The 27,917-nt window shown below is 36.1% G+C and overlaps 1 protein-coding gene across 1 annotated transcript in view; it reads left to right on the plus strand.

Annotated features, from left to right (window-relative positions):
* Positions 1–27,917, plus strand: part of TOPAZ1 (testis and ovary specific TOPAZ 1) — a gene marked incomplete at both ends in the record, with an annotated part of 68,564 nt that overhangs the window by 12,676 nt on the left and 27,971 nt on the right. Inside the window, 9 exon segments of the mRNA XM_081246193.1 lie at positions 1,507–1,568; positions 2,263–2,390; positions 11,008–11,072; positions 12,986–13,131; positions 14,724–14,809; positions 15,542–15,667; positions 19,142–19,205; positions 26,378–26,529; positions 26,735–26,827. Coding sequence (XP_081102319.1) covers positions 1,507–1,568; positions 2,263–2,390; positions 11,008–11,072; positions 12,986–13,131; positions 14,724–14,809; positions 15,542–15,667; positions 19,142–19,205; positions 26,378–26,529; positions 26,735–26,827 — 922 coding nt within the window.

Consider the following 27,917-nt stretch of genomic DNA (forward strand, 5'->3'; position numbering starts at 1 on the left):
AAGGTAATTTAAAGCAGAAAATCAAAGACGATACTATTTTCAGAGAAAATTTTTTTAAAAAGCAGAATTAAGGTTCTGAATAATTGAGGTAACATTGAAACTTGGAAGGAAAATCCCTCTCACAAAGTATATCATATAATTTTAAAAGCCATTGGTTTTCATACATGTGTCTATAAACTTAAAGTTACATAAATGCACTTAAACATCTTTATTGGAGTATAATTGCTTTACAATGTTGTGTTAATTTCTGCTGTATAACAAAGTGAATCAGCTATACATATACATATATCCCCACATCTCCTCCCTCTTGTGTCTCCCTCCCACCCTCCCTATCCCACCCCTCTAGGTGGTCACAAAGCACCGAGCTGACATCCCTGTGCTATGCAGCTGCTTCCCACTAGCTATCTATTTTACATTCGGTAGTGTATATATGTCCATGCCACTCTCTCACTTCATCCCAGCTTACCCTTCCCCCTCCCCATGTCCTCAAGTCCATTATCTATGTCTGCATCTTTATTCTTGTCCAGGCAGGCGGAGTCTTAACCACTGCGCCCCCAGGGAAGTCCTATTATATTTTATTCTGTGTACTTTTATATACTTTTGTCCAAGGTTTTTTTTTTTTTTTTTTTGCGGTACGCGGGCCTCTCACTGTTGTGGCCTCTCCCGTTGCGGAGCACAGGCTCCGGACGCGCAGGCCCAGTGGCTATGGCTCACGGGCCCAGCCACTCCGTGGCATGTGGGATCTTCCCGGACCGAGGCATGAACCCGTGTCCCCTGCATCGGCAGGCGGGCTCTCAACCACTGCGCCACCAGGGAAGCCCATGTCCAAGGTTTTAAAGATGGAATAGTGTTTGGCCATTTGTTTTTGAGTGGCTCCTATAGCTGTAGTTTTCATTTGTTGAGCCTATGCCATTGGCTTTAAGGACATTTTATCTTATTTAATCCTCTCAATAACCTCGTGGGTAGGTGGTATTCTCATTTTACAGATATGGTTAGACTCAAAGAATTTAAATAATTTTGCCACGGTTGACATAGTAAGTGGCAGAACAATATTTGAACCCAGGTTGGTTTAACTCTGATCTCCATAGCTTTTACCTTTAGACCTTAGGTTGTCTTCAGAGACTACAAAAAGAGATTCAAACTGCTTTCACACTCTTCCTTTTACATCGGCGGTAAGACCTACATACACATGCTTAAGAGTAGGAGGTAAACGTTATCTTGCATTGGTGTAATACTTTAAAAATGTTTTAAATGCTTGGTGTATGTCATCAGTTCTCTCTGAGTAACAAAGTTTGAGTGGCAGCACTCCCTAACAATGGTGGCAAAGGTGATTAAAGAACCAAATGCAGAATCTGCTTGGGTGTGCTATCCCAGAATAGTACTCTGACCTTGGAGGACTTGAGCTGATGTTCACCAGCTGCTAAAGCTAGTATTGTGTAATGTTTAGAGGAGTGGATAGTTCTGCTAGAATATGTTATAATGTGTACTCTGTTTGCTTTATAATAGAGAACTCCCTGTACTGGATCCTGAATTGATGAAGTCAGAGGTCTGTGCTTCCTTGTCAGCAGGTAAAATTTGACATTTTCAGAATGTGTAATATTGAAGTATTTTTATATCTCTATTTAGGCATAGTCAGAATGAATTCATTAAAATAGGAAACTTTTCATTTTGGAGTCTGTCAACCACGTTTTACAGTTTGTCAGTTTTCCTCAGTTTTGCCTGGTTGGCAGATCAGATTTTGAGATATTTTCCAGTTGATTATTTAATAAATAACTTTGTTAGGCTTTATCTACAAAAGATAATTGACCTTAGCAATTTTTGTAGTCTCATTTTTGAAATTGAAATATATATTTAAGCTTTACCACATTTTAAATCTGAGTCCTTTTTAATATTTTTTAATAATAGCTAATCCTAAGTTTAAATAACTGAATCTTTACAGGAAATAATTTGAAAGTTAATTTCAAACACTTTCAAGTTTTAAAAATATATTGAAAAATAGCTGGACATGATCAAGAAAGATTCTTAAATTTATCTTTATGTCTCAATTTTGTCTTACTGCCAATTCTTTTTATACCATGTAATGGAGTTATTTTGATAGAGAGGGAGGAATAAATGTATAATTTGCTGAAAATGCTGCTTCATATTTGTCACATTGGACTTTAAAAGAGTCTCTGAATTCTAACTCATTTTTAGAACAATCTTTAAATGACTTGGTTATTTTGTCATTTAAAGTTTCTACAGTTGAATATTATTTCTTTTCAGCAAGTGAGATAAAACATGATTCCAAAGGTGCAAACATTTCCTTAGGTGAAGTTACTAATGAGACTTCTTCAAATGAAAAACTGGGAGACGTCAGTGAACACACAAAAAGTTCAGACTTGGATGAAAAGGTACTAGAGAATCTTTTGCATTTTCTTATTTCTTGGTCCAGATAGTGGTAAATACAGAAGTCCATCTTAGCCATGCTGTCAGGTGACAAGGGAATGGCCTTTTTGTTGAGTAAAAGAGTCACGTCATTCTGGCCATGGGACATACTGCTTGATGCTTGCCATAAGCACAGTATTAATAGAGTTTCACTTGTCTGGGAAAATGGGGTGTGCTGTTTAATTATATATTTAGCTTTTTAGAATCCCAAAGTTCTTCTCAAACCTATGTAAATCTTTCTAAATTGTTACATATCTTCCTGCCTCACTAAGTACACAGTACTGAATATCATTTGAACTTCTTTGAAATTTTAGAATATCATAGTGCCTGAGTGCTATGAATGCAAGCATCAGTTATTCGACCACAGATGTAGAAGGCATAGGAATCGGAACTAAACCTAACTTGATGTTGGAACATACCACTGGTGTATGATATGGAGAAAATTTGGGGTATCAGTTATCTGCCAGATAATGTGTATGATTGTCTTAACCTTTTGAATAATTTAATTGACTCCTAGACAACTATTTCATGTTTCTTTCTCCTTATTCCTCCTCATTTGTCCTCATAGCTAACAACCTTGTTTCCTACTTTACCAAGAAAATTGAAATAATTGGAAAAGAACTTCCTAAGTTCCTACCAATACATTAGGCCACCTACCTGCACCTGTTCCCAAAACTCCGGCTTCACTTCTATTACACTGGATGAACAGGCCAAGGCTATTCCCTTCACCTGTGTGCTAGAATCCATCTCTTCCCTCTCTTAAAATACTACTCCAGTAATTCTCCTTTCATTACTGGATCATTCTCTTCAACATAAGCATGCTTGTCTCCCATCTTCAAACAAAACCAAAAATACACTTTCATGGTCCCATTTTCCTTTTCACCTGTCGTCCTATTTCTCCAAAGACTTGTCTAGACCCTCTATCCCCAGTTTCTCTCCTCCAGTTCCAAAGATACTCACCTTCACCTCCACCAAAACTACCTGTCTTGGGCCTCCCTGGTGGCGCAGTGGTTGAGAGTCCGCCTGCCGATGCAGGGGATGCGGGTTCGTGCCCCGGTCTGGGAGGATCCCATATGCCGCGGAGCGGCTGGGCCCGTGAGCCATGGCCGCTGGGCCTGCGCGTCCGGAGCCTGTGCTCCGCAGCGGGGGAGGCCACAAGAGTGAGAGGCCCGCATACCGCAAAAAGAAGAAAAAAAAAAAAAAAACTACCTGTCTTAAACTCTCCAGTGACCTGCTCATTGCTGAATCTAATAGACATAGTTCAGTCTTAATCTTACTTAACCTATCACCAGTATTTAACAGTTGATCATGCTTTCCTTGAAACATTTTTTTCACATGACTTTCAGGTTAAACATGCATGCCTAGTGTCCTGTCTGTCTGCAACTTCCCAGTTGGTTTCGCTGGTCTCTTCTGATCTCCCTGACCTCTACATGTTGGAGCGACCCAGTGCCTAGACCAGGAGTCTGTTCTTTTTTCCTATCTAGATTTGCTCCTTAGATGGTCTCATCCAACCTCATTGCATTGAATGCCATCTGTGTGCTAAGACTCTCAAATTGATATCTCCAGCTTGAACTTTGTCTCTGAGCCTCAGACCTTTCTATCTAGTTGCCTACTTGATTTTTCCACTTGGATGTCCAATTACACTTCTCAAACTTAACGTGTTCAAAACTGACCTGTTAGATGTCCCCTACCCTACCTCAAACCAGCCATTTCTATAATTTTCCCCTTTTCTATTAAAGGCAACTGTATCCTTTATAAGTTATTTAGGCTCAAAAACCTTGGATTTCCTTACTTTCTTTTTCTCTCACTCCATATCCAGACTGTAAGGAAATCCTGCTGGCCTTAGCTTCAGATGATGTCTGGAAATTATTCACTTTTCATCACTCCCACACATACCACACAGGCCCAGGCCCCGCCTAATATCATCTCCTGCCTGAATTACTGCAGTGGTCTCCTAACATTTCTCCAGCTTCTGATATTGTCCTCTTGTAGTTTATCCTCAACATAGCATAAATTCGATCATGTTATTCTTCTGCTTCAAACTCTCCAGTGGCTTTTAATATTCAGATTCCTTACTGTGACCTACATGGCCCTTTATCTGTTCCCCCTACCCCTCCCCTACGTTGTTACCTCTCTGATCTCTTTGACTACTCTCCTTATCCATTTTACTCTGACCACATTAGCCTCCTCGCTGTTCTTGGAACAAACCAGGCTTTCTCCCACTTCACAGCCTTTGCCCTTGCCATTTTATCTCCTAAAAAAAAAAAAAAAAAAAGTATAGTTTACTTTCTTATTTCCTTCACATCTTTACTCAAATTTCATGTTTTCAGAGAGACCTCCCCTAGCCATCCAACCTAAAATTCCAGTGTTCTCCATTCTGTCAACATTTCATATCCCCCTTTCTTGTACTTATCATGATATAATATACTTTACATTTACTTATTTATGTTTACCTCCATCTCTTCCTGCTAGAATGAAACTCCATGAAGGCAAAGATTTTTGTCCATTTTGCTCACAAATGAATCTTTAGCACCTAGAGCAGTGGCTGATACAGAGTAATAACACGAATGATTGGGTTTTTTTTGGCCGCCCCGCATGGCATGCAGGATATTAGTTCCCCGACCAGGGATCAGACCTGTGTGCCCTTCAATGGAAGTGCAGAATCAACCACTGGACTGCCAGGGAAATCCCAAATGGTTGTTGAATGAATATTGAATGTGAACCTCATTTGAAAATAGTCTTTAGGGACTTCCCTGGAGGTCCAGTGGTTAAGACTTCACCTTCCAATGCAGGGGGTGCAGGTTCGATCCCTGGTTGGGGAGCTAAGATCCCACATGCCTCGGGGCCAAAAAATCAAAACATAAAACAGAAGCAATATTGTAACAAATTCAATAAAGACTTTAAAAAATGATCCACATCAAAAAAATAAATAGTCTTTAAGTGTTAGAAGTGTCCTGTAGCATGAATAAAAATATCACAAAGTACTTGCTTAATGGTTTGATGATAACAGCCACTGTGTATTGAACCTTTATTAAATGCCAGCCAGTCAGTGCTAGAGACTTAGCACTGGTTATATCTTATCCCTATGATATAAGGAGGTGCTGTTCAGGAGTTCCCAAAACCACTCTCAGGTTCAATGATTTGCTAGAAGAACTCACAGAGGTCAGCAAAGCTGTTACTGTAGCTCAAGGTTACAGTTTATTTCAGTGAAAGAATACAGATTAAAGTCAGCAAAAGAAAGAGTCACGTAGGGCAGAGCACAGGAGAAACTGAGTACAAGCTTCCAGTTTTTCTCTCCCAATAGAGTCACGTGGACACTGCTTGCTTCTCCCAGGAGTGATGTATGACAAAAACAGAATATTGCCAGCCAGGGACTTGCCTGAAGCTTGGTCAGGGTTTTTGTTGGGGTCAGTCACATAAGCATGGTTGACCACGTGCGTAGCTGACCTTAGTCACTCAGTCTCCATCTAGTCCCTCCAGAGGTCAAGCTAATACCACATGGCTCAAGGACCCCGTCATAAATCACAAAGACTTTCTGGAGTGGCCCAAGGCCTCTTCCATAAATTACACTGTTAGCTTACATTATCTGTTGTGATCCCAGACACCCAGGTAAACAAAGACACACAGTCAGGCAGCATGTTCCAAGGGCTTAGAAGTTACCTTCTAGGAGCAGGTCACAGGCCAGGCCTTTAACATATGGCATATGGACAACCCAGATTTACTGAGTTAATCCTTTACTGCACATGAAGTGTGTACTGCTATTTCCCTTTGCAGATGAAAAAACTGAGACTTAGTATCTTGTCTAGGGTCACACAGTAGAATCCCTTGATTTCTATAGCAGGGGTCAGCAAACCTTTTCTTTAAGACTAGATAGTAAAAATACTTGTCTGGCTTTGTGGGCCATATGGTTGCTGTCCTAGCTACTCAGCTCTGTTATTGTAAGGAGAAAGAAGCCATAGACAATATGTAAACAAATGTCAATTGCTGTGTTCAAATAAAACTTTATTTACAAAAACAGGCAGCCTGCAGGCTATAGCTTGCCAACCTTTGCTCTAAAGCATTAAAAAATAAACAGTTTGTACTCTATTCTACTTAAACCAGAAGAGAAGACTTTTTGCTTTCAATTCTGCAAGGATAGATTTTAAGAGATGTTTGACAGAATTCACTGAGTTCTTAACACTGAATATTTAAAGATGTAGACTATTTTCAATATTAGCTCTTTTAAAAAGAATTCCCAAAATCATTTATCTGCTTCCTAGTGTGGTACTACTTTTTGGATTTGTTTAAGGGAAGGGGAATGATACTTTTATCTTTCTGATACGTGGTAAGCTTCAAAGTAGCAACTCTTTAGAAAATATTGATACATGACCCTGTCAATAATATTTGTCATTAAAATATCTGGCCCCAAAATTTGGGAATCAACAAACTTTATCCATCTCTCACCTTATATTTTAGGAACTTTAGAGGGTAAATAGGTTAATTTATAGGACATATGTCTAGCATACCACTTTTCTGCTTTTATGTATGGTTTTCTGTGAATTTTTAGAAACGCTTCCTTACTGATCTTTTACATATATATATATATTTCTGTCTTTTCCACAGATCTTGTTTTTTCTTTCTCTTGTATATCAGTTATACCCAGAATCCATATATAACAATTTTTAGATTTACCATGGTAGTAGTTGCTTAATGATTCTAGTTTTGAGCCCCAGATAGTTGAAATGCTAGTGTACTTTTTAATTTTTATTTTGAAACAATTGTAAATTCACAGAAAGTTGCAAAAGTAGTTTTCCTCCGTGATTACATCTTTTTTTTTTTTTTTTTTTTTTTGCGGTACGCGGGCTTCTCACTGTTGTGGCCTCTCCCATTGCGGAGCACAGGCTCCAGACGCACAGGCTCAGCGGCCATGGCTCACGGACCCAGCCGCTCCGCGGCATGTGGGATCTTCCCGGTCTGGGGCACGAACCCGTGTGCCCTGCATCGGCAGGCGGACTCTCAACCACTGCGCCACCAGGGAAGCCCCATGATTACATCTTAAAGCACAATATCAGAAGCAGAAATTTGGTATTAGTATAGTGAGTGTATGTAGTTCTGTGTATATTATCAAGTGTTCAGATTTTTGTAGCCACCACTGCAATCAAGATAATTATGCCATCACTACAAAGATATTCCTTATGCTACCCCTTTGTCACACATCCCTCCCTACCCCTAACTTCTGTAACCTTAGTAACCATTAATATGTTTTCCATCTCTTAACTTTGGTATTTTGAAATAAATGCCCAGGTTTGCAGTTGCTGGGCTGTCTGGCAATTGCATGCTTAGGTTTTAACTTGGGTGGACTTGGCCTCCAGGTTACTCCCCTGCAGTAGTAGGCAGTTGAAATGTTTATTCAGTTCATTTAGTGTCATCTGGGTTGTTTGGAGTCTACCTTACAAAGGTGTAGTTCAAGGGTCAGCTAGAGATTTGGACCAAGTTTAAAGCAGATTTGGGGGCTTTCTTTCTTAGGCTCTCCCGTTTCCAGGATTCCCAGCCTCACTTCCCAGTTTCTGACTTTGCCCTGTACTCTGTCTTCTGGTTCTTTGTGTCAGTATTGCAGATGTTTAGCCTTCGCCAGGGGTTCCAGCCAATTAAGGCGTCTCTTTAAGAATAAATCCAGGGCTTCCCTGGTGGCGCAGTGGTTGAGAGTCCACCTGCCAGTGCAGGGGACACGGGTTCGTGCCCCGGACCGGGAAGATCCCACATGCCGCGGAGCAGCTGGGCCCATGAGCCATGGCCACTGAGCCTGCGCGTCCAGAGCCTGTGCTCCGCAATGGGAGAGGCCACAACAGTGAGATGCCCGCGTACCGCAAAAAAAAAAAAAAAAAGAATAAATCCATAAAAACAGGACTGTTACCCAGTGTCATTCCCTCTTTCCCTCCAGATTCTGCCTACTTTTCATATCTCTCGTGTTTTCAGGCAGAGTTTTTTTTTATAGCTCATCTGAGAGTTATAATTGTTACCTGAAGAAGGATTAGCACAATAAGAGATACTTATTTGCCATTTCTCAAACTGGACCTATTGTGTATTCTTTTTAATTTTATACAAATGACAGCTTATCATTCTTTGTCTTTTTTTAACTTAATGTATAATGGAGATTGTTTCCTTTCCATATATGTAATGATACTTTGTTTTTACAATTATATAATTATCCACTATATGGGTATACTCTATTCAACAAGTTACACTGTTGATGGACACTTGGTTTGTTCCCATTTTTTGCTATTTTAACATTGTTGCATTATGCATCCTTGAGCATAAGGCATTTTGCATATGTGCAAGCATTTTTGGATTAATTCTTAGAAGTAGAATTTTCAGATTGCCCTACATAGAGATTGCTTTGATTTATGCTTCCATCAACATTGTATGGGAATGACAGTTTTCTCCCCCACACACTCACCAACTCAGTATTAAAATTTTTTTATTTTTGTCCATCTGTACATTTTTACAAATGACTTTTCATTTGCTTTTCTCTTATGCGTCTAGTTAAGCATCTTTTAGTATGTGTAAAAGCCATTTACATTTTCTTCTGTGAACTTCTTTTTTACATCCTTTGCCCATTTTTCTTTTGGGATTTTGATCTTTTTTTATTTGCAGGAACTTTTCATATATTAAGCATATTTGTTCTTTGTCATATGTTGCCATACTTTTTCCTGTTTTTTCATTTGTGTTTGATTTGGTTTAGGAGCTTTTTACCTTGAAGGAGCTTTTTATTTTTATTTAGTCAAACGTATGTGTTTTTTTTGTTTTGTTGTTGTTGTTTTAATTAATTTATTTATTTATTTATTTATTTTTGGCTGTGTTGCGTCTTCGTTTCTGTGTGAGGGCTTTCTCTAGTTGCAGCGAGCGGGGGCCACTCTTCATCACGGTGCCCAGGCCTCTCACTGTTGCGGCCTCTCCTGTTGCGGAGCACAGGCTCCAGACGCGCAGGCTCAGTAGCTGTGGCTCACGGTCCTAGCTGCTCCGCAGCATGTGGGATCTTCCCAGACCAGGGCTCGAACCCGTGTCCCCTGCATTATCAGGCAGATTCTCAACCACTGTGCCACCAGGGAAGCCCCTCAAATGTATGTTTTATTTCATGATATTTGAGTTACGAGTTGTATTTAGAGAAACCCTTCCCCATTTCTGGATTAAAAATGTTCACCTGTATCTTTTTCTAGTGCTTTTTTGGTGTTATTTATTATGTTTAGATTTTTTATCAATATAAATTTAAATTTTATCTTGGAAGAAAAAAAGTAGAAACGATGTAACCTTTCTGTTCTTATTTTGACAGATGACTTTTGTCATCTTAGCATATGAAAATATTTTAAATGTTTGTATTCAAACCTACCGATACCGTAATTCATGGTTTCTGCCTTTGGTGTCAGCTTAGGCTTTCTCCAGCCTCCAAATTATATAACTACTCACGTTTATTTTATTTTTGATACTTTCAGTATTTTTTATATTTAAAGCTTTAATGAACCTAAAGTATTTTGGCATATGGTGAATTGGTACCAAGCTTTTTTCCATCCAGTCAGCTAGCCTGTTGTTCTGTTACTATTTATTGAATCATTTCCTCACAAATTTCAAATGCCATCTTTAATAGTTTCAATTTTTATGTATAGAATGATTCTTTTACTTGTCTTTTATTTCATTAATTGCTCAGGTCCTGTACCAATTCCATACTGTCAATTACTTGAAAAATAAAAACAGAAAGGCTTGCTTTAAAAGATACTAACATGTATTATAAATCTAAAATATTTTTGCCTATTCTTATATTCTTCTAAGAGCTTTAAACACACATTGTAAAGTAATTTTTTTAATGTATAAATCAATTTGCAGGCAATTAACATTTTTTACCTTTAACATTCTCATCTAGGAACATGGTATATCTTTCTATTTGCTAGTGTTTCACGTTACTCAGTTGATTTTTATAGTTACAATAGTATATATAGTGTGTACCATTATTGTAAAATATGATTGTGTACTTCAAAAAGACTAGAAAGATACAAAGTAGGATATTAAGTGGTTATCTCTGGCTGCCCAAATGATGGGTGATTTGGGGTGTTTATTTTCTTGGTGTCTGTTTTTTCAAAGGTCTAATATGTATAATTTTCTTATAATTAGAGAATCACAATTCCCAAAACACTAATTACTAATTGTAAAGTGCTTTAAGTGTAGCAATGTTTTAAATACATATAAATATTTCTAATGAAAAATACATTTATGTTGGTAAATACCACCTAAAAATAAAAATCACTCAAAGCTGTTTTTTTCTGAATAAAAAGAAATATAACTTTAATTGTCCAAAATAATTTGAAAGGGTGGCTTGTATAATTAAAGGTGACATCAAAAACTGGGAAAATGTATCGATTTATATTAGTTTTTCTCAACAGCAGAAATTTTAAAATCAGTGTTCATAATTTAAATAATGTAGAGTAGAATTATTTTCCTGCTTGACCATAAGCTAGTCGTTTAATTAACATCTAGTACATTCTGATCTGGTAAGCCTCATAGCCTAATATGGAATGCAGAGACTTATACTATTTAACTATAATCTCTTCACAGTGTAGATTTTTGGACAAGGTGACTATTCAAGAAGAAAAAGAAGATATTTATGAAGTTTGCAAAAGGTCTGTAACATAACTTTTAATTACATAATGTTAAAATAGTCATTCTTGTAATTTGTATCTTGAGCATATTTTTCATTCTCTCCTGTATATACTTGGGCTACTATGCCGTAAACAATACATGGGTATTATTTAATTAATGTGTCAGGTGTATACACATGTCAGGGATATTGTAAGTTACCTTAAAGCTATCACTAAGTGTTTGGAGCCATTAAAATATTTTTTGAGGGAGGAATGAGGAATAGTGATAAAATAAAAGAAAAAAAGATGTGTATGTGACTTCTATGAAGGTAAGACTAGCTGAAATCAGATGAACATTGCAATTTGCAGGTATCTTCTATGTCTGCAGCGATTAGTACTGAGAGCTACAGTACACTCACTGGAACATATACAGATACCAAATTTAGATTTAGAGGACAACTTGGAGGTCATTTGATCCCCCCCACACACCTGTTTTGCTGTTGAGGCAAGGCACAGTCAGATCAGGTGACAAATATGTTCAAGTTCTTTAATGTTAAGACAGTGTTTTTCAAAGTGTGGTCCTTGGAGCAGCTGCATCATGTGGGAACTTGTCAGAAATGTAAATTACTTGTTCCCACCCCTAACCTACTGAATCAGAAACTCTGGGAATGGGGCCCATCAATCTGTGTTTCAACAAGGTCACCAACGAATCCTGCTACATGTTCAAGTTTGAGAACCATTACGTTAAAGAAAAGCCTAGGTAAGAATTAGATTGGCATAGAAGCCTGTATGGTTCATGCCCACTTGAAGATCTTAAAATGTGACAAGGTTAACTTTTTTTTTCCTATTAAAAACATTTTGCTTACAAGCTAAGTAGTTGCAACCTGCAGAGTTTTGTCATCACCTTGGCTCTGCCGTAATGACCAGGAATGTGACATTGGGTAAGTCACCACATTACCCTGGATTTCATTACCCAATCAAAATAAAAGAATTTTTCTAGATAATCTTTTCCATCTATAAAATTCTATAATTCATATTTGTTTGTGTTATGTTACTGCTTTTATTTTGTTTTATTTGGGGGGGTATGATAATTGCACATATCAATGATATCCCAAGTTGGGGAGAGAAGCAAATATTTTTATTTTGTGTGAAATTATTGAACTCCCATCAGTGCTACTAGGTTTCAACTGTTATAAGCATTGGCCCCTTTTCTTACTATTTTTACTCTCCGCTGGCCAAGGGGACCCCAGCTGAAAAAGCTTTATTAGAATGTGTTTAAGGTAAAATACTGTAGTATCTGAATGAGGGTATAAGTCTTTCTCCAAAAAAGTAAATTCATTTATATCTGATAGCTCTGAGGTACTTTCCACCCTCCCCCTTGCTTAAGTTATTTATTTTTCTAGGTAAGTGACCTCCAAATTAAGGTTTTTTTTTAATTGGCTATATAGGATCTCACGTATTAGAACACAGTCAAAGCTGTTTAAATCAGTAGCCTAGAACAATACATTTCTTATACCTTCTTCCCAAAGGAAGGTCTCAAGTACATGTATAAATTTATTATATATACATGTCCTGAAGAATAACTTACAATTCATTTATTTTATTGCACTATTAATAGAATCATTGCATGATCTTTTCTGCATTTGGATGCTAGTCCAGTTCCTCCTCAAACCTTTTGTCTGACATGATAAGAAATACTTTGCTCTAGTTTTAACCCCACCACCCCACTTCTACCCATACCCTAGCCATTTAACAAGTATTATTCTTCTAGTTAAGAAGGCAGGAACAACCTATTGAAAATACTGAAGAATCATATTATATGATGGTAGTACACAGCATAGTATGTAGACTACATCAATACTGTCATTAGGATGTGTTTCTACTTATTTGATTCTCATTACTTTATGTTTTTAGAATAAATTTAAATTCTGATTTTGGTTTTTCTGCTCACACAGCAACGATTCTAAAAATACAGAGAATGTGGTTGGTGAATGTCAGTTGGCAGCGCTGGGCCCCAAACCTCTGTGCTTATCAGTGCCAGTGCCACCTTTGAATCTAAGTGATCATCAGGAAGACACATTACTGAAGCCCTGGATGAATGGTACAATTTTCTAAGTAAAATTCTGTTGGCTTTTGATAATATAGAAATGATACAGGAGATTTTTCCACCCAAAACAAAAAAGTTAAGAAAAAAATTGAGGGAATTCCCTGGTGGCAGTCCAGTGGTTAGGACTCTGCACATCCACTGCAGGGGGCATGAGTTCAATCCCTGGTCAGTGAACTAAGATCCCACAAGCTGTGTGGCAGGGCCCCCCAAAAAAAGAAAAGAAGAAAATTGAAACAAGTATAGGATATGCTAAGATTAGAAGGTTTGTGTACATTTAGTTAGTACTTTTGATGGGACAACTTCTGAGATATCCATATTTATGCGATAGTGGTAGTATAGGTAAAGTATAGTCTATACCTAAAATATTCATATTTTAAGTGAGTGTTTTAGAAATTTAGAATATAGTTTAGAATTTGTGTCTTTTTTTGATAATTCATAATGCTGTGAAAAAATAAACTAGATTGAAGAATTAATTTAGAAACAACAAAATCCTCTTGTGTATGTAGCTCACACCTAACTCTTCTGGACCTCCTATTACTGACTTCATGCTGCCTGGTGTTGTGTACTATAGCAGCAAGCCCATGATGATCACATGTTTTATCTTAAAAAGCTTTACAGGTTTCATAATGAAAAGTACTGCAAAGCTATGCAACAAAAACATCAGCTTGTCCCAAATTATATCTGGATGCTGCCAAAATGAAAAATGAAATTACTTAAGATAAAAACATTTTTGTGTTATCTTTAGAAAAAATAATTTTTAAATGTCCTAATTCTCATTTTAAAAGACTAACATTAAGGGATAATGATCCCTGGTACAATAGTCAGCTCGGGCTGCCATAACAAAATGCCACAGACTGGGTGGCTTAAACAACAGATATGTATTGCACACAGTTCTGGAAGCTAGAAGTCCAAGATCAAGTTTCTGGTAGAGTTCAGTTTCTGGCTGTCTTCCTGGCTTACAGACAGCAGCCTTTTCACTAAGTCCTCACATGGCCTTTCCTTGGTGCATGTGCATGCGGGTGGGGGGGGGGAGGGAGAGAGAGAGAGAGAGAGAGAGCTTTCTGGTGTCTGTTATAAAGACATTGATTCTATCAGATCAGGGCCTCATTTTTACAACCCCGTTTAGCCTTAATTACTTCTGCAAAAGGCCCTAACTCCAAATACAGTCACTTTGGGGGTTAAGGCTTCAATATATGAATTGGGGGGAGACACAGTCGGTCCATAGCACCTGGGTTTGTCAGTAGTTTTCTTCCCTAAGAAAGGTTTATTGTGTGTAATATTTGTCTGTTTAACTTACAATCATTTGAATATATACTCAATTCTGCTGTGTAAGGCTTTTAAGAAAGCATCTTTAGCTTATAATGAATTTAAAATGTTAAGTTCAGATCTAGACATTCTTAAGGAACACCTAAGATGTAAATTACTATATATTTCACAGGAACATACCACAGCAGCAGACCTTGAACGGAGCACAAGAAGTCCAAAGTGAAATATTAAAGCAGATAGTAGTAATCATCTGTTTGATTGTTATGAAAGGAATAAGTTGTAACATATTGGAATGTAATGTCATTCTTAATCATTTCTAGATTTCAGATTTCCAGAAAAACATTCTCTTCTAAAACCGCATGATCCTGAAATTTGTGAAATATTTAAGAGGGAAAAAAATGTAGGGGTAAGTGCCCCATTTAAAAAAATAATAATCTTATAAGCTTGTACTTTGGGGCTTTCTGATTAATTTCCCTATCATCATTTAAGCAGTTCTGGATATTTTATGGATTTTAAATGGGGGTTGGTGGTAAGGGACAGAAAATGGGTAGCGATTCAGAGGATATTCACAAACAGTATAACAGGTTTAAGGCAAAAGGGTGGGAGATGGGATATCCAAAACAGAAAATACAGGATGAATAGTTCCCTGTGATGAAGGAGAAAGCTAGTCATATAAAGCAATTGATAGGAAAAGCCTGTTGTAAAAACCTTTCACTCATTGCCTTTTTCCGTTAATCAGAAAAGCTAAGGAAATTTTTGGTTCTGATAAATGCATCTGAAATACGCATATTATTACAGAATTAACTTTTTATACAAGTTAAAAGGGCAGGCACATGAGAAGGAGGAGGGAAAGTATAAACTTTTAAAACCACGTAAAGTAAAATGATAGTAACTTTGATGAAATATAAAAGTTTTACACTAAAGGAAATTGCAAAAATTCAGACAACTTTAAATTGATTTTTTTCATAATTTTTAAAAATATAAACTGTTTGGCGTTACGTTTTATCAAGTCAGCAAACAATTTATTGTGATACTTTTTTGGATGTATAATACTTCTGGTTGTTTCAAATACTTTCTCACTTGATTGCAGTAAGTGTTTTACAATTAACACAGAAAGGGAATTTGTCTAATTTTCTAGGTGTTCCAGAAGCCCCTAGGGTTGATGATACCCCATAGATATTGCAAATTTCATTTTAATACATTACGTGGCTGTGAGCGATCACAGTGCAAGTTTGCTCACGTGCCTGAGCAAGGGAATGAAAAGGTAAAATATGTTAAGTCTTTGAAGTAGAGATTGTTTTAATAACCATCTCAGTCATATGTTTTAATTCAGATTTTCATCAACTCCTAATATATGAGCTTTGCCTGATTTTGTGCTTTACATAAATAGAATCATACAATTTGTATTCTTTTGTTTCTAGCTGCTTTTGCTCAACATTTTTGAGATTCATCTGTACTTTTTTACTTAATTGTAGATGTTTCTTTCTCATTGCTGTATAATATTAAATATTCCATTGTATGAGTATATCAAAATGTTTTTTGTTGATCAATACTGCTTTTGATGGGTGGTTTCTAAATTTGGTAAATACAGTAGTGTTCTGCATGTCTTTTGGTGAACATATGAACATATTCTGATGGGTTATACTTAAAACTGGAATTATTGGGTCAAAGGATCTACATATATTCAACTTTAGTAGATACTGCCAGACAGATTTCCAAAGTGGTTTACCAAATTACACTCTAACCAGCAATGTTTGAGAGTTCTGGTTGCTTTACATCCTCACCAGCTCTTGGTGTTATCAGCCTTTTAATTTAAGCCATTCTAGTGGGTGGGGAGTGATAACCTCCCTGGTGATTGATGAAGTTGAGCATCTTTCACAATGTCTGTTGGGTATTTGAATATCCCCTTTCTGTAAATATTTAAATATTTTGCCTATATTCTAGAGGATTATCTTTTTCTTGTCCATCTTAAGAATTCTGTATATATTCTGGATACAAATGCTTTGTTGGATATACGTATTGCAAATAACTTTTACTACTTTACAAGTTGCCTTTTCACCCTTTTATTTTTTTAATTTTTTTTTGGAGTATAGTTGATTTCCAATGTTGTGTTAGTTTCATGTGTACAGCAAAGTAAATCAGTTATATATATATACATATATCCACTCTTTTTTAGATTCTTTTCACATATAGGTCATTACAGAGTATTGAGTAGAGTTCCCTGTGCTGTACAATAGGTGCTTATTAGTTACCTATTTTATATATAGTAATATGTATATGGCAATCCCAATCTCCCAATTTATCCCTTCCCCTCCCCTTTTCCCCCTGGTAAACCATAAGTTTGTTTTCTACATCTGTGACTCTATTTCTGTTTTGTAAATAAGTTCATTTGTACCATTTTTTTAGATTCCACATATAAGCATAATTGTCTTTCTGTTTCTGACTTACTTCACTTAGTATGATCATCTCTAGTTGCATCCATCTTGCTGCAAATAGCATTATTTCATTCTTTTTTATGGCTGAGTAATATTCCATTGTATATATGTACCACATCTTCTTTATCCACTCCTCTGTCATTGGACATTTAGATTGCTTCCATGTCTTGGCTATTGTAAATAATGCTGCAGTGAATGTTGGGGTGCATGTATCTTTCCAATTTATGATTTTCTCCAGATATATGCCCAAGAGGGGGATTGCTGGATCATATGGTAGTTCTATATTTAGTTTTTTAAGGAACCTCCATACTGTGCTCCATAATGGTACCAATTTACATTCCACCAACAGGCCTTTTCACCCTTTTATTTTATTTTATTTTATTTTATTTATTTATTTTTGCATAGTTAAATCTCTCATTTTATTTTATTTTAACATCTTTATTGGAGTATAATTGCTTTACATTGTTGTGTTAGTTGCTGCTGTATAACACAGTGAATCAGCTATACGTACATATATATCCCCATGTACCCTCCCTCTTGCATCTCCCTCCCACTCTCCCTATCCCTCCCCTCCAGGTGGTCACAAAGCATGAGCTGATCTCCCTGTGCTATGCAGCTGCTTCCCACTAGCTATCTGTTTTACATTTGGTAGTGTATATATGTCATTGCCACTCTCTCACTTCGTCTCAGCTTACCCTTCCCCCTCCCTGTGTCCTCAAGTCCATTCTCTATGTCTGAGTCTTTATTCCTGTCCTGCCCCTAGGTTCTTCAGAACCATTTTTTCTTGCTTTTTTTTAGATTCCGTATATATGTATTAGCATGTGGTATTTGTTTTTCTCTTTCTGACTTACTTCACTCTGTATGACAGACTATAGGTCCATCCACCTCACTACAAATAACTCAATTTCGTTTCTTTTTTATGGCTGAGTAATATTCCATTATATATGTGCCACATCTTCTTTATCCATTCATCTGTCAATGGACACTTAGGTTGCTTCCATGACCTGGCTATTGTAAATAGAGCTGCAGTGAACATTGTGGTACATGACTCTTTTTGAATTATGGTTTTCTCAGGGTATATGCCCAGCAGTGGGATTGCTGGGTCATATGGTAGTTCTATTTTTAGTTTTTTAAGGAACCTCCATACTGTTCTCCATAGTGGCTGTATCAATTTACATTCCACCAACAGTGCAAGAGGGTTCCCTTTTCTCCACACCCTCTCCAGCATTTGTTTGTAGATTTTCTGATGATGCCCATTCTAACTGGTGTGAGGTGATACCTCATTGTAGTTTTGATTTGCATTTCTCTTATAATTAGTGATGTTGAGCAGCTTTTCATATGCTTCTTGGCCATCTGTATGTCTTCTTTGGAGAAATGTCTATTTAGGTCTTCTGCCCATTTTTGGATTGGGTTGTTTGTTTTTTTGATATTGAGCTGCATGAGCTGCTTGTATATTTTGGAGATTAATCCTTTGTCAGTTGCTTCATTTGCAAATATTTTCTCCCATTCTGAGGGTTGTCTTTTTGTCTTGTTTATGGTTTCCTTTGCTGTGCAAAAGCTTTTAAGTTTCATTAGGTCCCATTTGTTAATTTTTGTTTTTATTTCCATTTCTCTAGGAGGTGGGTCAAACTTTTCACCCTTTTAAAAGTGTCTTTGGTAAACAAAATTATTTATCTTTATATAGTCCAATCTTATCCATTTTTTCCCTTTTATGGTGTTGACTTTCTACATGCTGTTCAAGAAAGCTTTGCCAAGATCATGAAGATGTTCTTTTATGTTTTTCCTTTTAAAAGTTTTCTTGTCTTGTCTGATATTTACATTTAGAACTCTAAGCCATCTAGAATTAATTTTTGTTTATGATGTGAGACCGTCTAGATACATGTTTTTTCCCATGTGTATCTCCAGGTGACCCAAAACCATCCTTTCCCCCACTGCACTGCAGTATCACCATGTCATAAATCAGCTGATTGTGTATGAGTGGGTCTATTTATAGGATCTCTGTTCTAATCCATTGGTCCATGTGTTTCTCCTTATACCAGTAAAAGATGTCCTCCCTTCCTCAGTTGATTGCTAATCTTGACTCTGTTTCCTAGACTATTTCTTTGACAGAGATTCTCTGAATAAGATTTTTGTAATGAATTCAATGTACATTTCAAATCTTAGTTAACCTAACATCAGCTTCTTTATTCCATTGCTTTCAATTAACTTAAAAAAATTGGAATAAGCAAAAAGATAGGACTGAAATTTGTGTAGATTTTATGAAATACAAAAAGGTAATTTTACATTTTTCTTGACTTTTATAGGTTTGTATGGACGTGTTTAAGAAATACATAAGTATCAACGAGCTTTGTTTGCTACAACGTGCAGGTATGAGACAATGGAATGATTACTATGAATTTATTAATATGAGAATTTCAAACAATGTTCTATTGTCTTAATAGTTTGAAAGTAAATTCAGTACTTTTGAGTATGAAAACTGAATGCCTTAGAGTAGCTCTCTTGGTGTTAGAAAGGATTAATAATAAGTGTGGCATTTTGGTTAATAAAAAAATTATAAGCCACCTAACACTGTAATTCCCTCACATACTAATACTTTTGTGACATAGAAATTTTATTTACAGTTGTAAGACAGGAAAAAGGATATTGTTAATTGGCTTAAAATCTTTCTGAAGGGATCTTTCAGAAACTGTATCTTCCTTACTTATTAGCCCTTTTCTTTTTACACTATCCCTTGTAGCCAGTGCACCATCCATCATTCTGTGCAGCTCCCTAAATAGGGCATGCTGTGTTATAATAGAGAGGGCACTGCTGTCTCTACCCGGGATCCCTTTCTTTTATCCCACTTCCCCACAGCAAAGACCTATTCATCTTTCAAAGCTTACTCATAGGAAATAGGATAATCTCCTCTATTAGGCCCTTATCTGACTCCACAGCCTCATCCCATTCCCTGCTCCCATCTCCCCCTACTACGTTGTGAGCCCCAAGAGGAAGGGACCAAGCTTTACATTTGTCACCCTGACACAGCCACCAAAACCACATAGTATGATAGTAACAGAGCACCATATTCATCTGCTTAAAATCTCATCTAGCTAAAAACAAAATCTCTGACAAGTTTGTTTTGCTGGTGATATCATCTCCTCTAAGGATTAGAGGAAGCATATGAGGGAACTGGTAGTCTGGACTTAATCCAGCTGTAGCAAGGAGGAAGTAGTTAAGGTAGAAGTAATAGGAGCCTATATAGGGAATATACCTGTCACCTGACAGGTTGTGATAACCAAGGAGGAGAAGCTACTTATGGTTAGATATGGATGAACATTTATATTCCAGAAATAATTCCATAACATATATGGAAGAAAAGAGGATGACATGGGAAAAATGCAAAACTCCCCAAAACATAATTCTGGTTGTGTGAATATCCAGTATGGGAAAAGGAAAAATACATGTTTATTCAGTTATAAAATAATAAATACAGCAAACAAAAATAAAAACCTATAGTGAAGAATAAGTGCAGGAAGTTGGCAAAAACCTATATAAATTACTTTTGATGTGAAAATAGAAAGTTAGATCAGCGGAACAGATAGATAGCTCAGAATAAACTTGATATTATGTATAAAGAGGTTTAGTGTTTAGAAAGACCATAGGGTTTGGGAAGGAAGACTCATTTTATGAATGATGTTAGGAAAACTGGATAGCAACTTAGAAAGAGAAACTCTGAGTATCACTGGTATAAAGTATAGGTCTAACTGCTCAGGCCCTACAGAGAGGCCTCAGGGACCACCTAGTTCACAAGGGGAGGTACTGAGAGGGTGGGACTCCCCATTACCCTATTTAACCATAAGTTCATTTTTATCTATTTTATATTTGAATTTCCACATAAAATTCTTTTTCTAGAAGTTGTTTGACTAAAAACATTGTGAAAAACTACTACTGCTTAGCATACACCAAAATGAATAATTGTAGTATGTTGGTAATTCAGTAAAAAGAATTAACATTTTCAATCAGATTTTTTTGAAAGTTGATAATTTCTGTGGTTTAGAGTAATCAAAGGAAGCACAAAAGATAAAAATTTGTTTATATAAATGTAAACTGAAAAAAGCTATTAGCTTCAAATATTTTAAAATATATGTATTCTGAGCTCCAGAGTTACCACATTATTGGATTCAAATGCCCACTTTTCAATCAAAAAGTCATATGACATACAAAGAAATGAGCAAAATATGGCCTATTCAAAGGAAAAAATAAATCAACAGAAACTATCCTTGTAAAAGACCTGATGGCAGATAAATTAGTGATTTTAAAACATCTGTCTTAAAGGTGCTTGAAGAACTAAGGAAGATGTGGGGAAAGTCAAGAAAATAATGTGTGAACAAAATGGAAATATCAGAGAGATAGGAAACCTAAAAAGAAACCAGAAAAATTCTGGAGTTGAAAAATACAATAACTGAAATGAAAAATTCACCAGAGGGATTCAAAGGCAGATCGGAGCAGGCAAAAGAATCAGAGAACTTGAAGATAGGAGAGTGGAAATTATCAGGTCTGAGGAACAGAAAGAAAAAAGTTTGAAGAAAAGTGAATACAGCCTGAGGAACACTGCAAAACAGAACACCGTGGAAGTCTCAGAAGGAGAAGAGAAAGAGAAAGGGGTAGAGAGAATATTTGAGCAAATAATGGCTGAAAACTTCCCAAATTTGATGAAAGTTGTAAATATAAATATCCAAGAAGCTCAGCAAACTCTAAGATGAACTCAAAGAGACACACACCAAGACACGTTTTAATCAAACTTTCAAAAGCCAGAGGCAAAGAGAGGATCTTGAAAGCAGCAAGAGAGAAGCAAATTATCACATACAAGCGATCCTCAATAAGATTATAAGCAGATTTCTCATCAGAAACTTTGGAGGCCAGAAGGCAGTAGGCCAATATATTCAAAGTGCTAAAAGAAAATATCTGTCAACCGAGAATCCTATATCTAGCAAAACTGTCCTTCAAAATTGAGGGATAAATTATTGGTATGACATTCCCGGATAAACAAAAGCTGAGTTTGTTTCCTTTAGACCTGCCCTTCAAGAAATGCTCAAGGGAGGCCTGCAAAGTGAAATGAAAGGGCATGAGACAGTAACTTGAGGTCATATGGAGAAATAAGGATCTCAATAAAAGTAAATACTTGGATAGTTATAAAAGCTAGTATTATTGTAACAATGGTTTGTACTGTACTTTCTAGTTTTTACATGATTTAAGAAACTAATACCTTTAAAGAAAAGTATATTATTAGTGTAAAAACTAGTATTATTGTAAATTTGACTGGTAACTCTGAATCCTCTTTTCCATATTATTTAAGAGACTGATGAAGAAAAAAAAAAAAAAAAGAAAAAAAAAAGGGCTTCCCTGGTGGCGCAGTGGTTGAGAGTCCGCCTGCCGATGCAGGGGAAACAGGTTCGTGCCCCGGTCTGGGAGGATCCCACATGCCGCGGAGCGGCTGGGCCCGTGAGCCGTGGCCGCTGGGCCTGTGCGTCTGGAGCCTGTGCTCCGCAATGGGAGAGGCCACAACAGTGAGAGGCCCACATACCGCAAAAAAAAAAAAGAGACTGATGCATTTGAAAGAACTGTTAGTTAATGTTTTCGGGCACACAGTATATAAAAATGTAATTTGTTACCTTAGCAACTGAAAGGGGTGGGGATGGAGCTGTAAAGAAGCAGAGTTTTTGTATATTATTGAAGTTAAGCTGGTATAAATCCCACGGTAACCTCAATAGCTATAGAATATTCACAAAAGGAAATGAAAAAGGAGTTAAAACTTTCACTCAAAAAAATCAGCTAAACACAAAAGAAGAGAGTAATGCAGGAAACGAGGGACAAAAAAGCCATGAGACATACAGAAAAAGAAAAATCAGAAGTAAGTCCTTCATTATCAGTAATTACTTTTAAAGTAAACGGATTAAATTCTCCATTCAAAAGACACAGATTGGCAGCATGAATAAAAACACGTTATCCAATTATATGCTGTCTACAAAATGTTCACTTTAGAGCCAAAGACAAATAGATTGAAAGTGAAAGGATGGAAAAAATATTCTATACAAATAGTAACCAGAAGAGAGCAGGAGTGGCTATACTAATATTAGACAGAATAGACTTTAAATCAAAAAAGGTTACAAGAGACAAAGAAGGACATTATATATAGTAATGAAAGGTTCAGTACAGCAGCAGTATAAACATTTATACCTAATGACAGACGATCAAAATACATAAAGCAAAAACTTACAGAATTAATGAGAGAAATAGACAGTTCTACAGTATTAGTTGGAGACTTCAATACCCCACTCACAATAATGGATAGAACAACCAGACAGATGATAAGTAAAGAAATAGAGGACTCAACACAATATACCCACTAGATCTAACAGACACATACAGAACACTTTACCCAACAACAATAGTATGCATATTCTTCTCAAGAGCACATGGGGCATCTTCCCGATGTGTTTGGCCACAAATTAAGTCTCAACAGATTTTAAAAGATAGATATTATACAAAGTATCTCCTCTGATCACAACAGGATGGAATTAGAAACCAGTAACAGAAGAAAACTGGAAAATTAACAAAATTGTGGAAATCGAACATACTTTTAAGCAACCAAGGGATCACAGAAGATATCACAAGGGAAATCAGAAAATACTTAGAGACAAATGAAAATGAAACACAACATTCCAAAACTTATGAGATGGAGTGAAAATGGTACTTAAGAGGGAAATTTATAGCTATTGTATAAATGTTTATGTTAAAAAACAAGAAAGATGTCAAAGCAACAACCTAACTTTACAACTTAAGAAACTAGAGAAAGAAAAACAAACTAAACCTAAAGCTAGTAGAAGGAAGGAAATGATAAAGATCAGAGCAGAGATAAATGAAATAGAGAACAATGAGAATAGAAAAACAATGAGAAGAAAATCAATAAAACTGAAAGCTGGTATTTCAAGAAGACCAACAAAATTAACAAATCTTTGGCTAGATGGACTAAGAAAAAGGGAGAGAGGATTGAAATCGCTAAAATAAAAAAAGTGGGGACAATAATACAATTCTACAGAAATAAAAATGATTATAAGAGAATACTGTGAATAATTGTGTGCCAAACAAATTGGATAACTTAGATGAAATGGACAAATTCCTAGAAAAACAAAGTCTTCCAAGACTAAATGATGAAGAAATAGAAAATCTGAATAGATCTACAGCTAGTAAGGAGATTGAATCAGTAATCAAAAATGTTCTGACAAAGAAAAACCCTGCACCAAATGGTTTCACTGGTGAGTTCTACCAGACATTTAAAGAACTAATATCAATCCTCAAACTTTTCCCAAAAGTTGAAGAGGCAACACTTGCTAACTCATTCTATGAGGCTGAGGCTACCATTGCCCTGATACCAAAGCCAGATAAAGAAACTGCCAAAAAGGTAACTACAGATCAATACCCCTTATGAACATTGATACAGAAATCCTCAACAAAAACTAACAAACCAAATTCAGCAGCATATTGGAAGGATCATAGACCATGACCAAGTGGAATTTATTCTTAGAATGCAAGGATAGTTCAACATACAAAAATCAAAGTAATACACCACATTAACAGAATGAAGGGGAAAAACCACATGATCATCTCAATTAATTCAGAAAAAGCATTTGACAAAATTCAACACCTTTTCATGATAAAAACACTCAAAAGACTAGGAATAAAAGGAAACTACCTCAACATTTAAAAAGCCGTATCTGGGCATTTTTATACACCGACACTGAACAATCTGAAAAGGAAATGACAAAAACAATTCCGTTTACAATAGCATAAAAAAGAATAAAATACTTATTAACTTAACCAAGGAAGTGATAGACTTGTACAATGAAATCTACAAAACATTGCTGAAAGAAACTAAAGATAAATTAATGGAAATACATCCCATGTTCACAGATTGGAAAACTTAGTATTGTTAAAATGTCATTACTTCCCAAGTGATCCCCAAGGAATCCCAAAATAATCTTGAAAAAGAAAAAAACCTGGAGGACTCATACTTCCTATCTTGAAAACTTACTACAGAGCTATAGTAATCAAAACAGTGTGGTACTGGCATAAAGACAGACATATAAACCAATGGACTAGAATAGACAGCCCGGATATAAAGCCTCACATATATGGTCAAATGACTTTTGAGAAGGATGCCAAGATCATTCACTAGTGAAAGGATAGTTTTTTAGTGCTGGGAAAACTAAATATCCACAAGCAAAAGAATAAAATTGGACCCTTATCTAACACTATATACAAAAATTAGTTCAAAATTGATTAAAGATCTTAATGTAAGAACTACAACAATAAAACTCTGAGAAGAAAGCATAAGGACAAAAGCATCACACATTGGATTTGGCAGTGATTTCTTGGATATTACACCAAAGACAATGGCAACAAAGAAAAAATAGACAAATTGAACTTCATGAAAAATTTAAAATTTCGTTCATTAAGAGACAATATCAGCAAGATAAAACAGCAGCCCACAGAATGGGAGAAAGTATTTGTAAATCATATATCTGATAAAGGATTGGTATCCAGAATATACAGAGAACCCCTAAAACTCAACAACAAAACCTGATTCAAAAATAAGCAAAGTACTTGAAAAGACATTTCTCCAAAGATATACAAATGGCCAATAAACATGTAAAAAGATGCTCAGTATCACCAATCCTAAGGGAAATGCAAATCAAAACTACACTGAGGTACCACCTTACACCCATTAGGATGACTGCTATCAGAAAAAACAGAAAACAAGTGTTAGTGAGGGTGTGGAGAAAGTGGAACCCTTGTACCCTATTGGCAGGAATGTAAAATAGTTCAGACACTGTGGGAAAACAGTATGACACTTCCTCAAAAAATTAAAAATAGAGTTACTGTATGGCCCAGCAATTCTTCTCTTGACATATACACAGAAGAATTGACAGCAGGGTCTCAAAAGATATTTGTACACCTATGTTTATCGCAGCATTATTCACAGTAAAATGTGAAGCAACCCAAGTGTCTGTTAAGGAACTGCTTTCTCAAAGGAAATAAATAAGTGTTACAATTTTTGGTAGAATGTTCATATCATAAATTGGAATAAAAATATCCCCAGGGTCAACATGTTGGCGGGCGTTAAAACAGCAAGAAGGGGTATATGTCAAAATTGTCTGCATCCACCCCTAAACAGGCCACTGCCTAAAGTCTCCATGGGAGTGTGGCTCCTTAGGAGTTCGTATTTAGACCATTATGTATGAGGCAATTTGGCCCTGTTTCTTGTGGATAGCACGTGAGTTAGCTCCCAATCTAGTGCCTAACATCCTGGTTAACATGTTATTGCCATTAACTTTTGCTTTAATTTATTTTCATCAAGTATTTCTGATACTGGAAGTGTACCTTTTAAGAAAATGAATTTATACTACTTGATCTTTAAATATGGAAAGATTGTCTAATTTAGGAAAGATGAGTATCTTAAAAGCAGCAAATAACTTTAATATATACTTCTTCCTTTTTAGTAAACATGTTTATGGCATACTACAGCAAGTTCCCTCCGGGTATACACTTTGATCTACAAGTGCTAAATAACCTTCTCAATTCTTTACTCAAACATTGTTTACTGAGAGAAGTATTTCAGGTCATGAGCCTCAGCATAATGGTTAAAATGCTGGTAAGTAACCTGAAAATATATTTTTCTAATATTTTAAGTTAATTTATCTGTTATATTTTTTGTTTGTATAATTGAGCAGTTACATTTCTGTTTGTTGAATACTTCGTAGAGAACACTTGTGTTTTTCAGCATAAACGAATTTGAGAAACTTAAGGTGTACTGAAAGAAGACATGAAAATGAGTGTAATTTTTTTGTTTTATGCAGCCTGCTCTGAAAATATTACTAAAAACATTTGAGTGTGTGGCAACTATGAAATTAAGGAATGCTGTACCTGCTTTAATTGATATCTTTTGCAAGGTATGATTTCATTTTATCCCTTTTATTCTCTAGTACTGAATAACCAAGAAAATAATGATTTCTGCTTACACTCTTAAATTGCCTTTTACTCACATTCTTAATGCCAAAGAATTGTTTTCAGAAATGTTCTTTTTCTCCCAAAATAGGGTTTATAAACAGACTCCAGTGACTGACAGAGCTTCCCCTTAATTAAATAGTTGTAAGCACTTGAGGTGACTTCTTTCAGCTTCGTGAACTGTCCTCATCTCTACTTCTTAAGGATGATTAAAGAAAGTTTTCTTTTTCAAAAAGATGTGAGGTCATATATAACAAAAGTAAATACACAAATCAATGTATAAATAGTACATTGTTACCAAACAAAGCAGATAGATAAGAATATGGTGGCAAGGAGTTAATTTTCTATTTGGCATTAAGCAAAAAGAAAAACAAAAAATTTTACAGCTTTTTAAAGGTATATTAAAATGTTTACTGTTGTTGAATATTTCCTAGTATTTGGTACTACCCAGCCATTCATTTCAGAATAGGCTTAATAGCAGGAAAACACCCAATTCTCACCCATTCTCTTTAGGAAGCAGCATTGGAACCACTCTAGCAGATGAACAGATATTTCAGTGAATACCTCTAGTTCCACATTACAAAACTTGACAAAGTTACTTGCCTGGAAACTTTTTGAATCAAGAATTACTCAAACTTCCAGTTATGTAACAAATGAGTCACGGGGATGAAATGTACGGCATGGGGAATATAATCAGTAATAATGTAGTATCTTTGTATGGTGACAGATAGTAACTAGACTTATGGTTATCATTTTATAATGTACAGAAATATCAAATCACCATGTTGTGCACCAGTAACTAACATAGTGTTGTAGGTTAATTATACTTCAGAAAGCAAACTCATAGAAAAAGAGATCAGATTTGTGGTTACCAGAGGCAGGGGGTGGGGGGATTGGGAATTGGATGAAGGTGGTCAAAACGTACAAACTTCCAGTTATCAGATAAATGAGAACTAGGGATGTATTATACAACATGAAGAATAGAATGAACACGGCTGTGTGTTCTATATGAAAGTTGTTAAGAGAGTAAATCCT

Source organism: Mesoplodon bidens (assembly GCF_964165515.1).
Source record: "Mesoplodon bidens genome assembly, chromosome: 10".
Classification (NCBI taxonomy): domain Eukaryota; kingdom Metazoa; phylum Chordata; class Mammalia; order Artiodactyla; family Ziphiidae; genus Mesoplodon; species Mesoplodon bidens.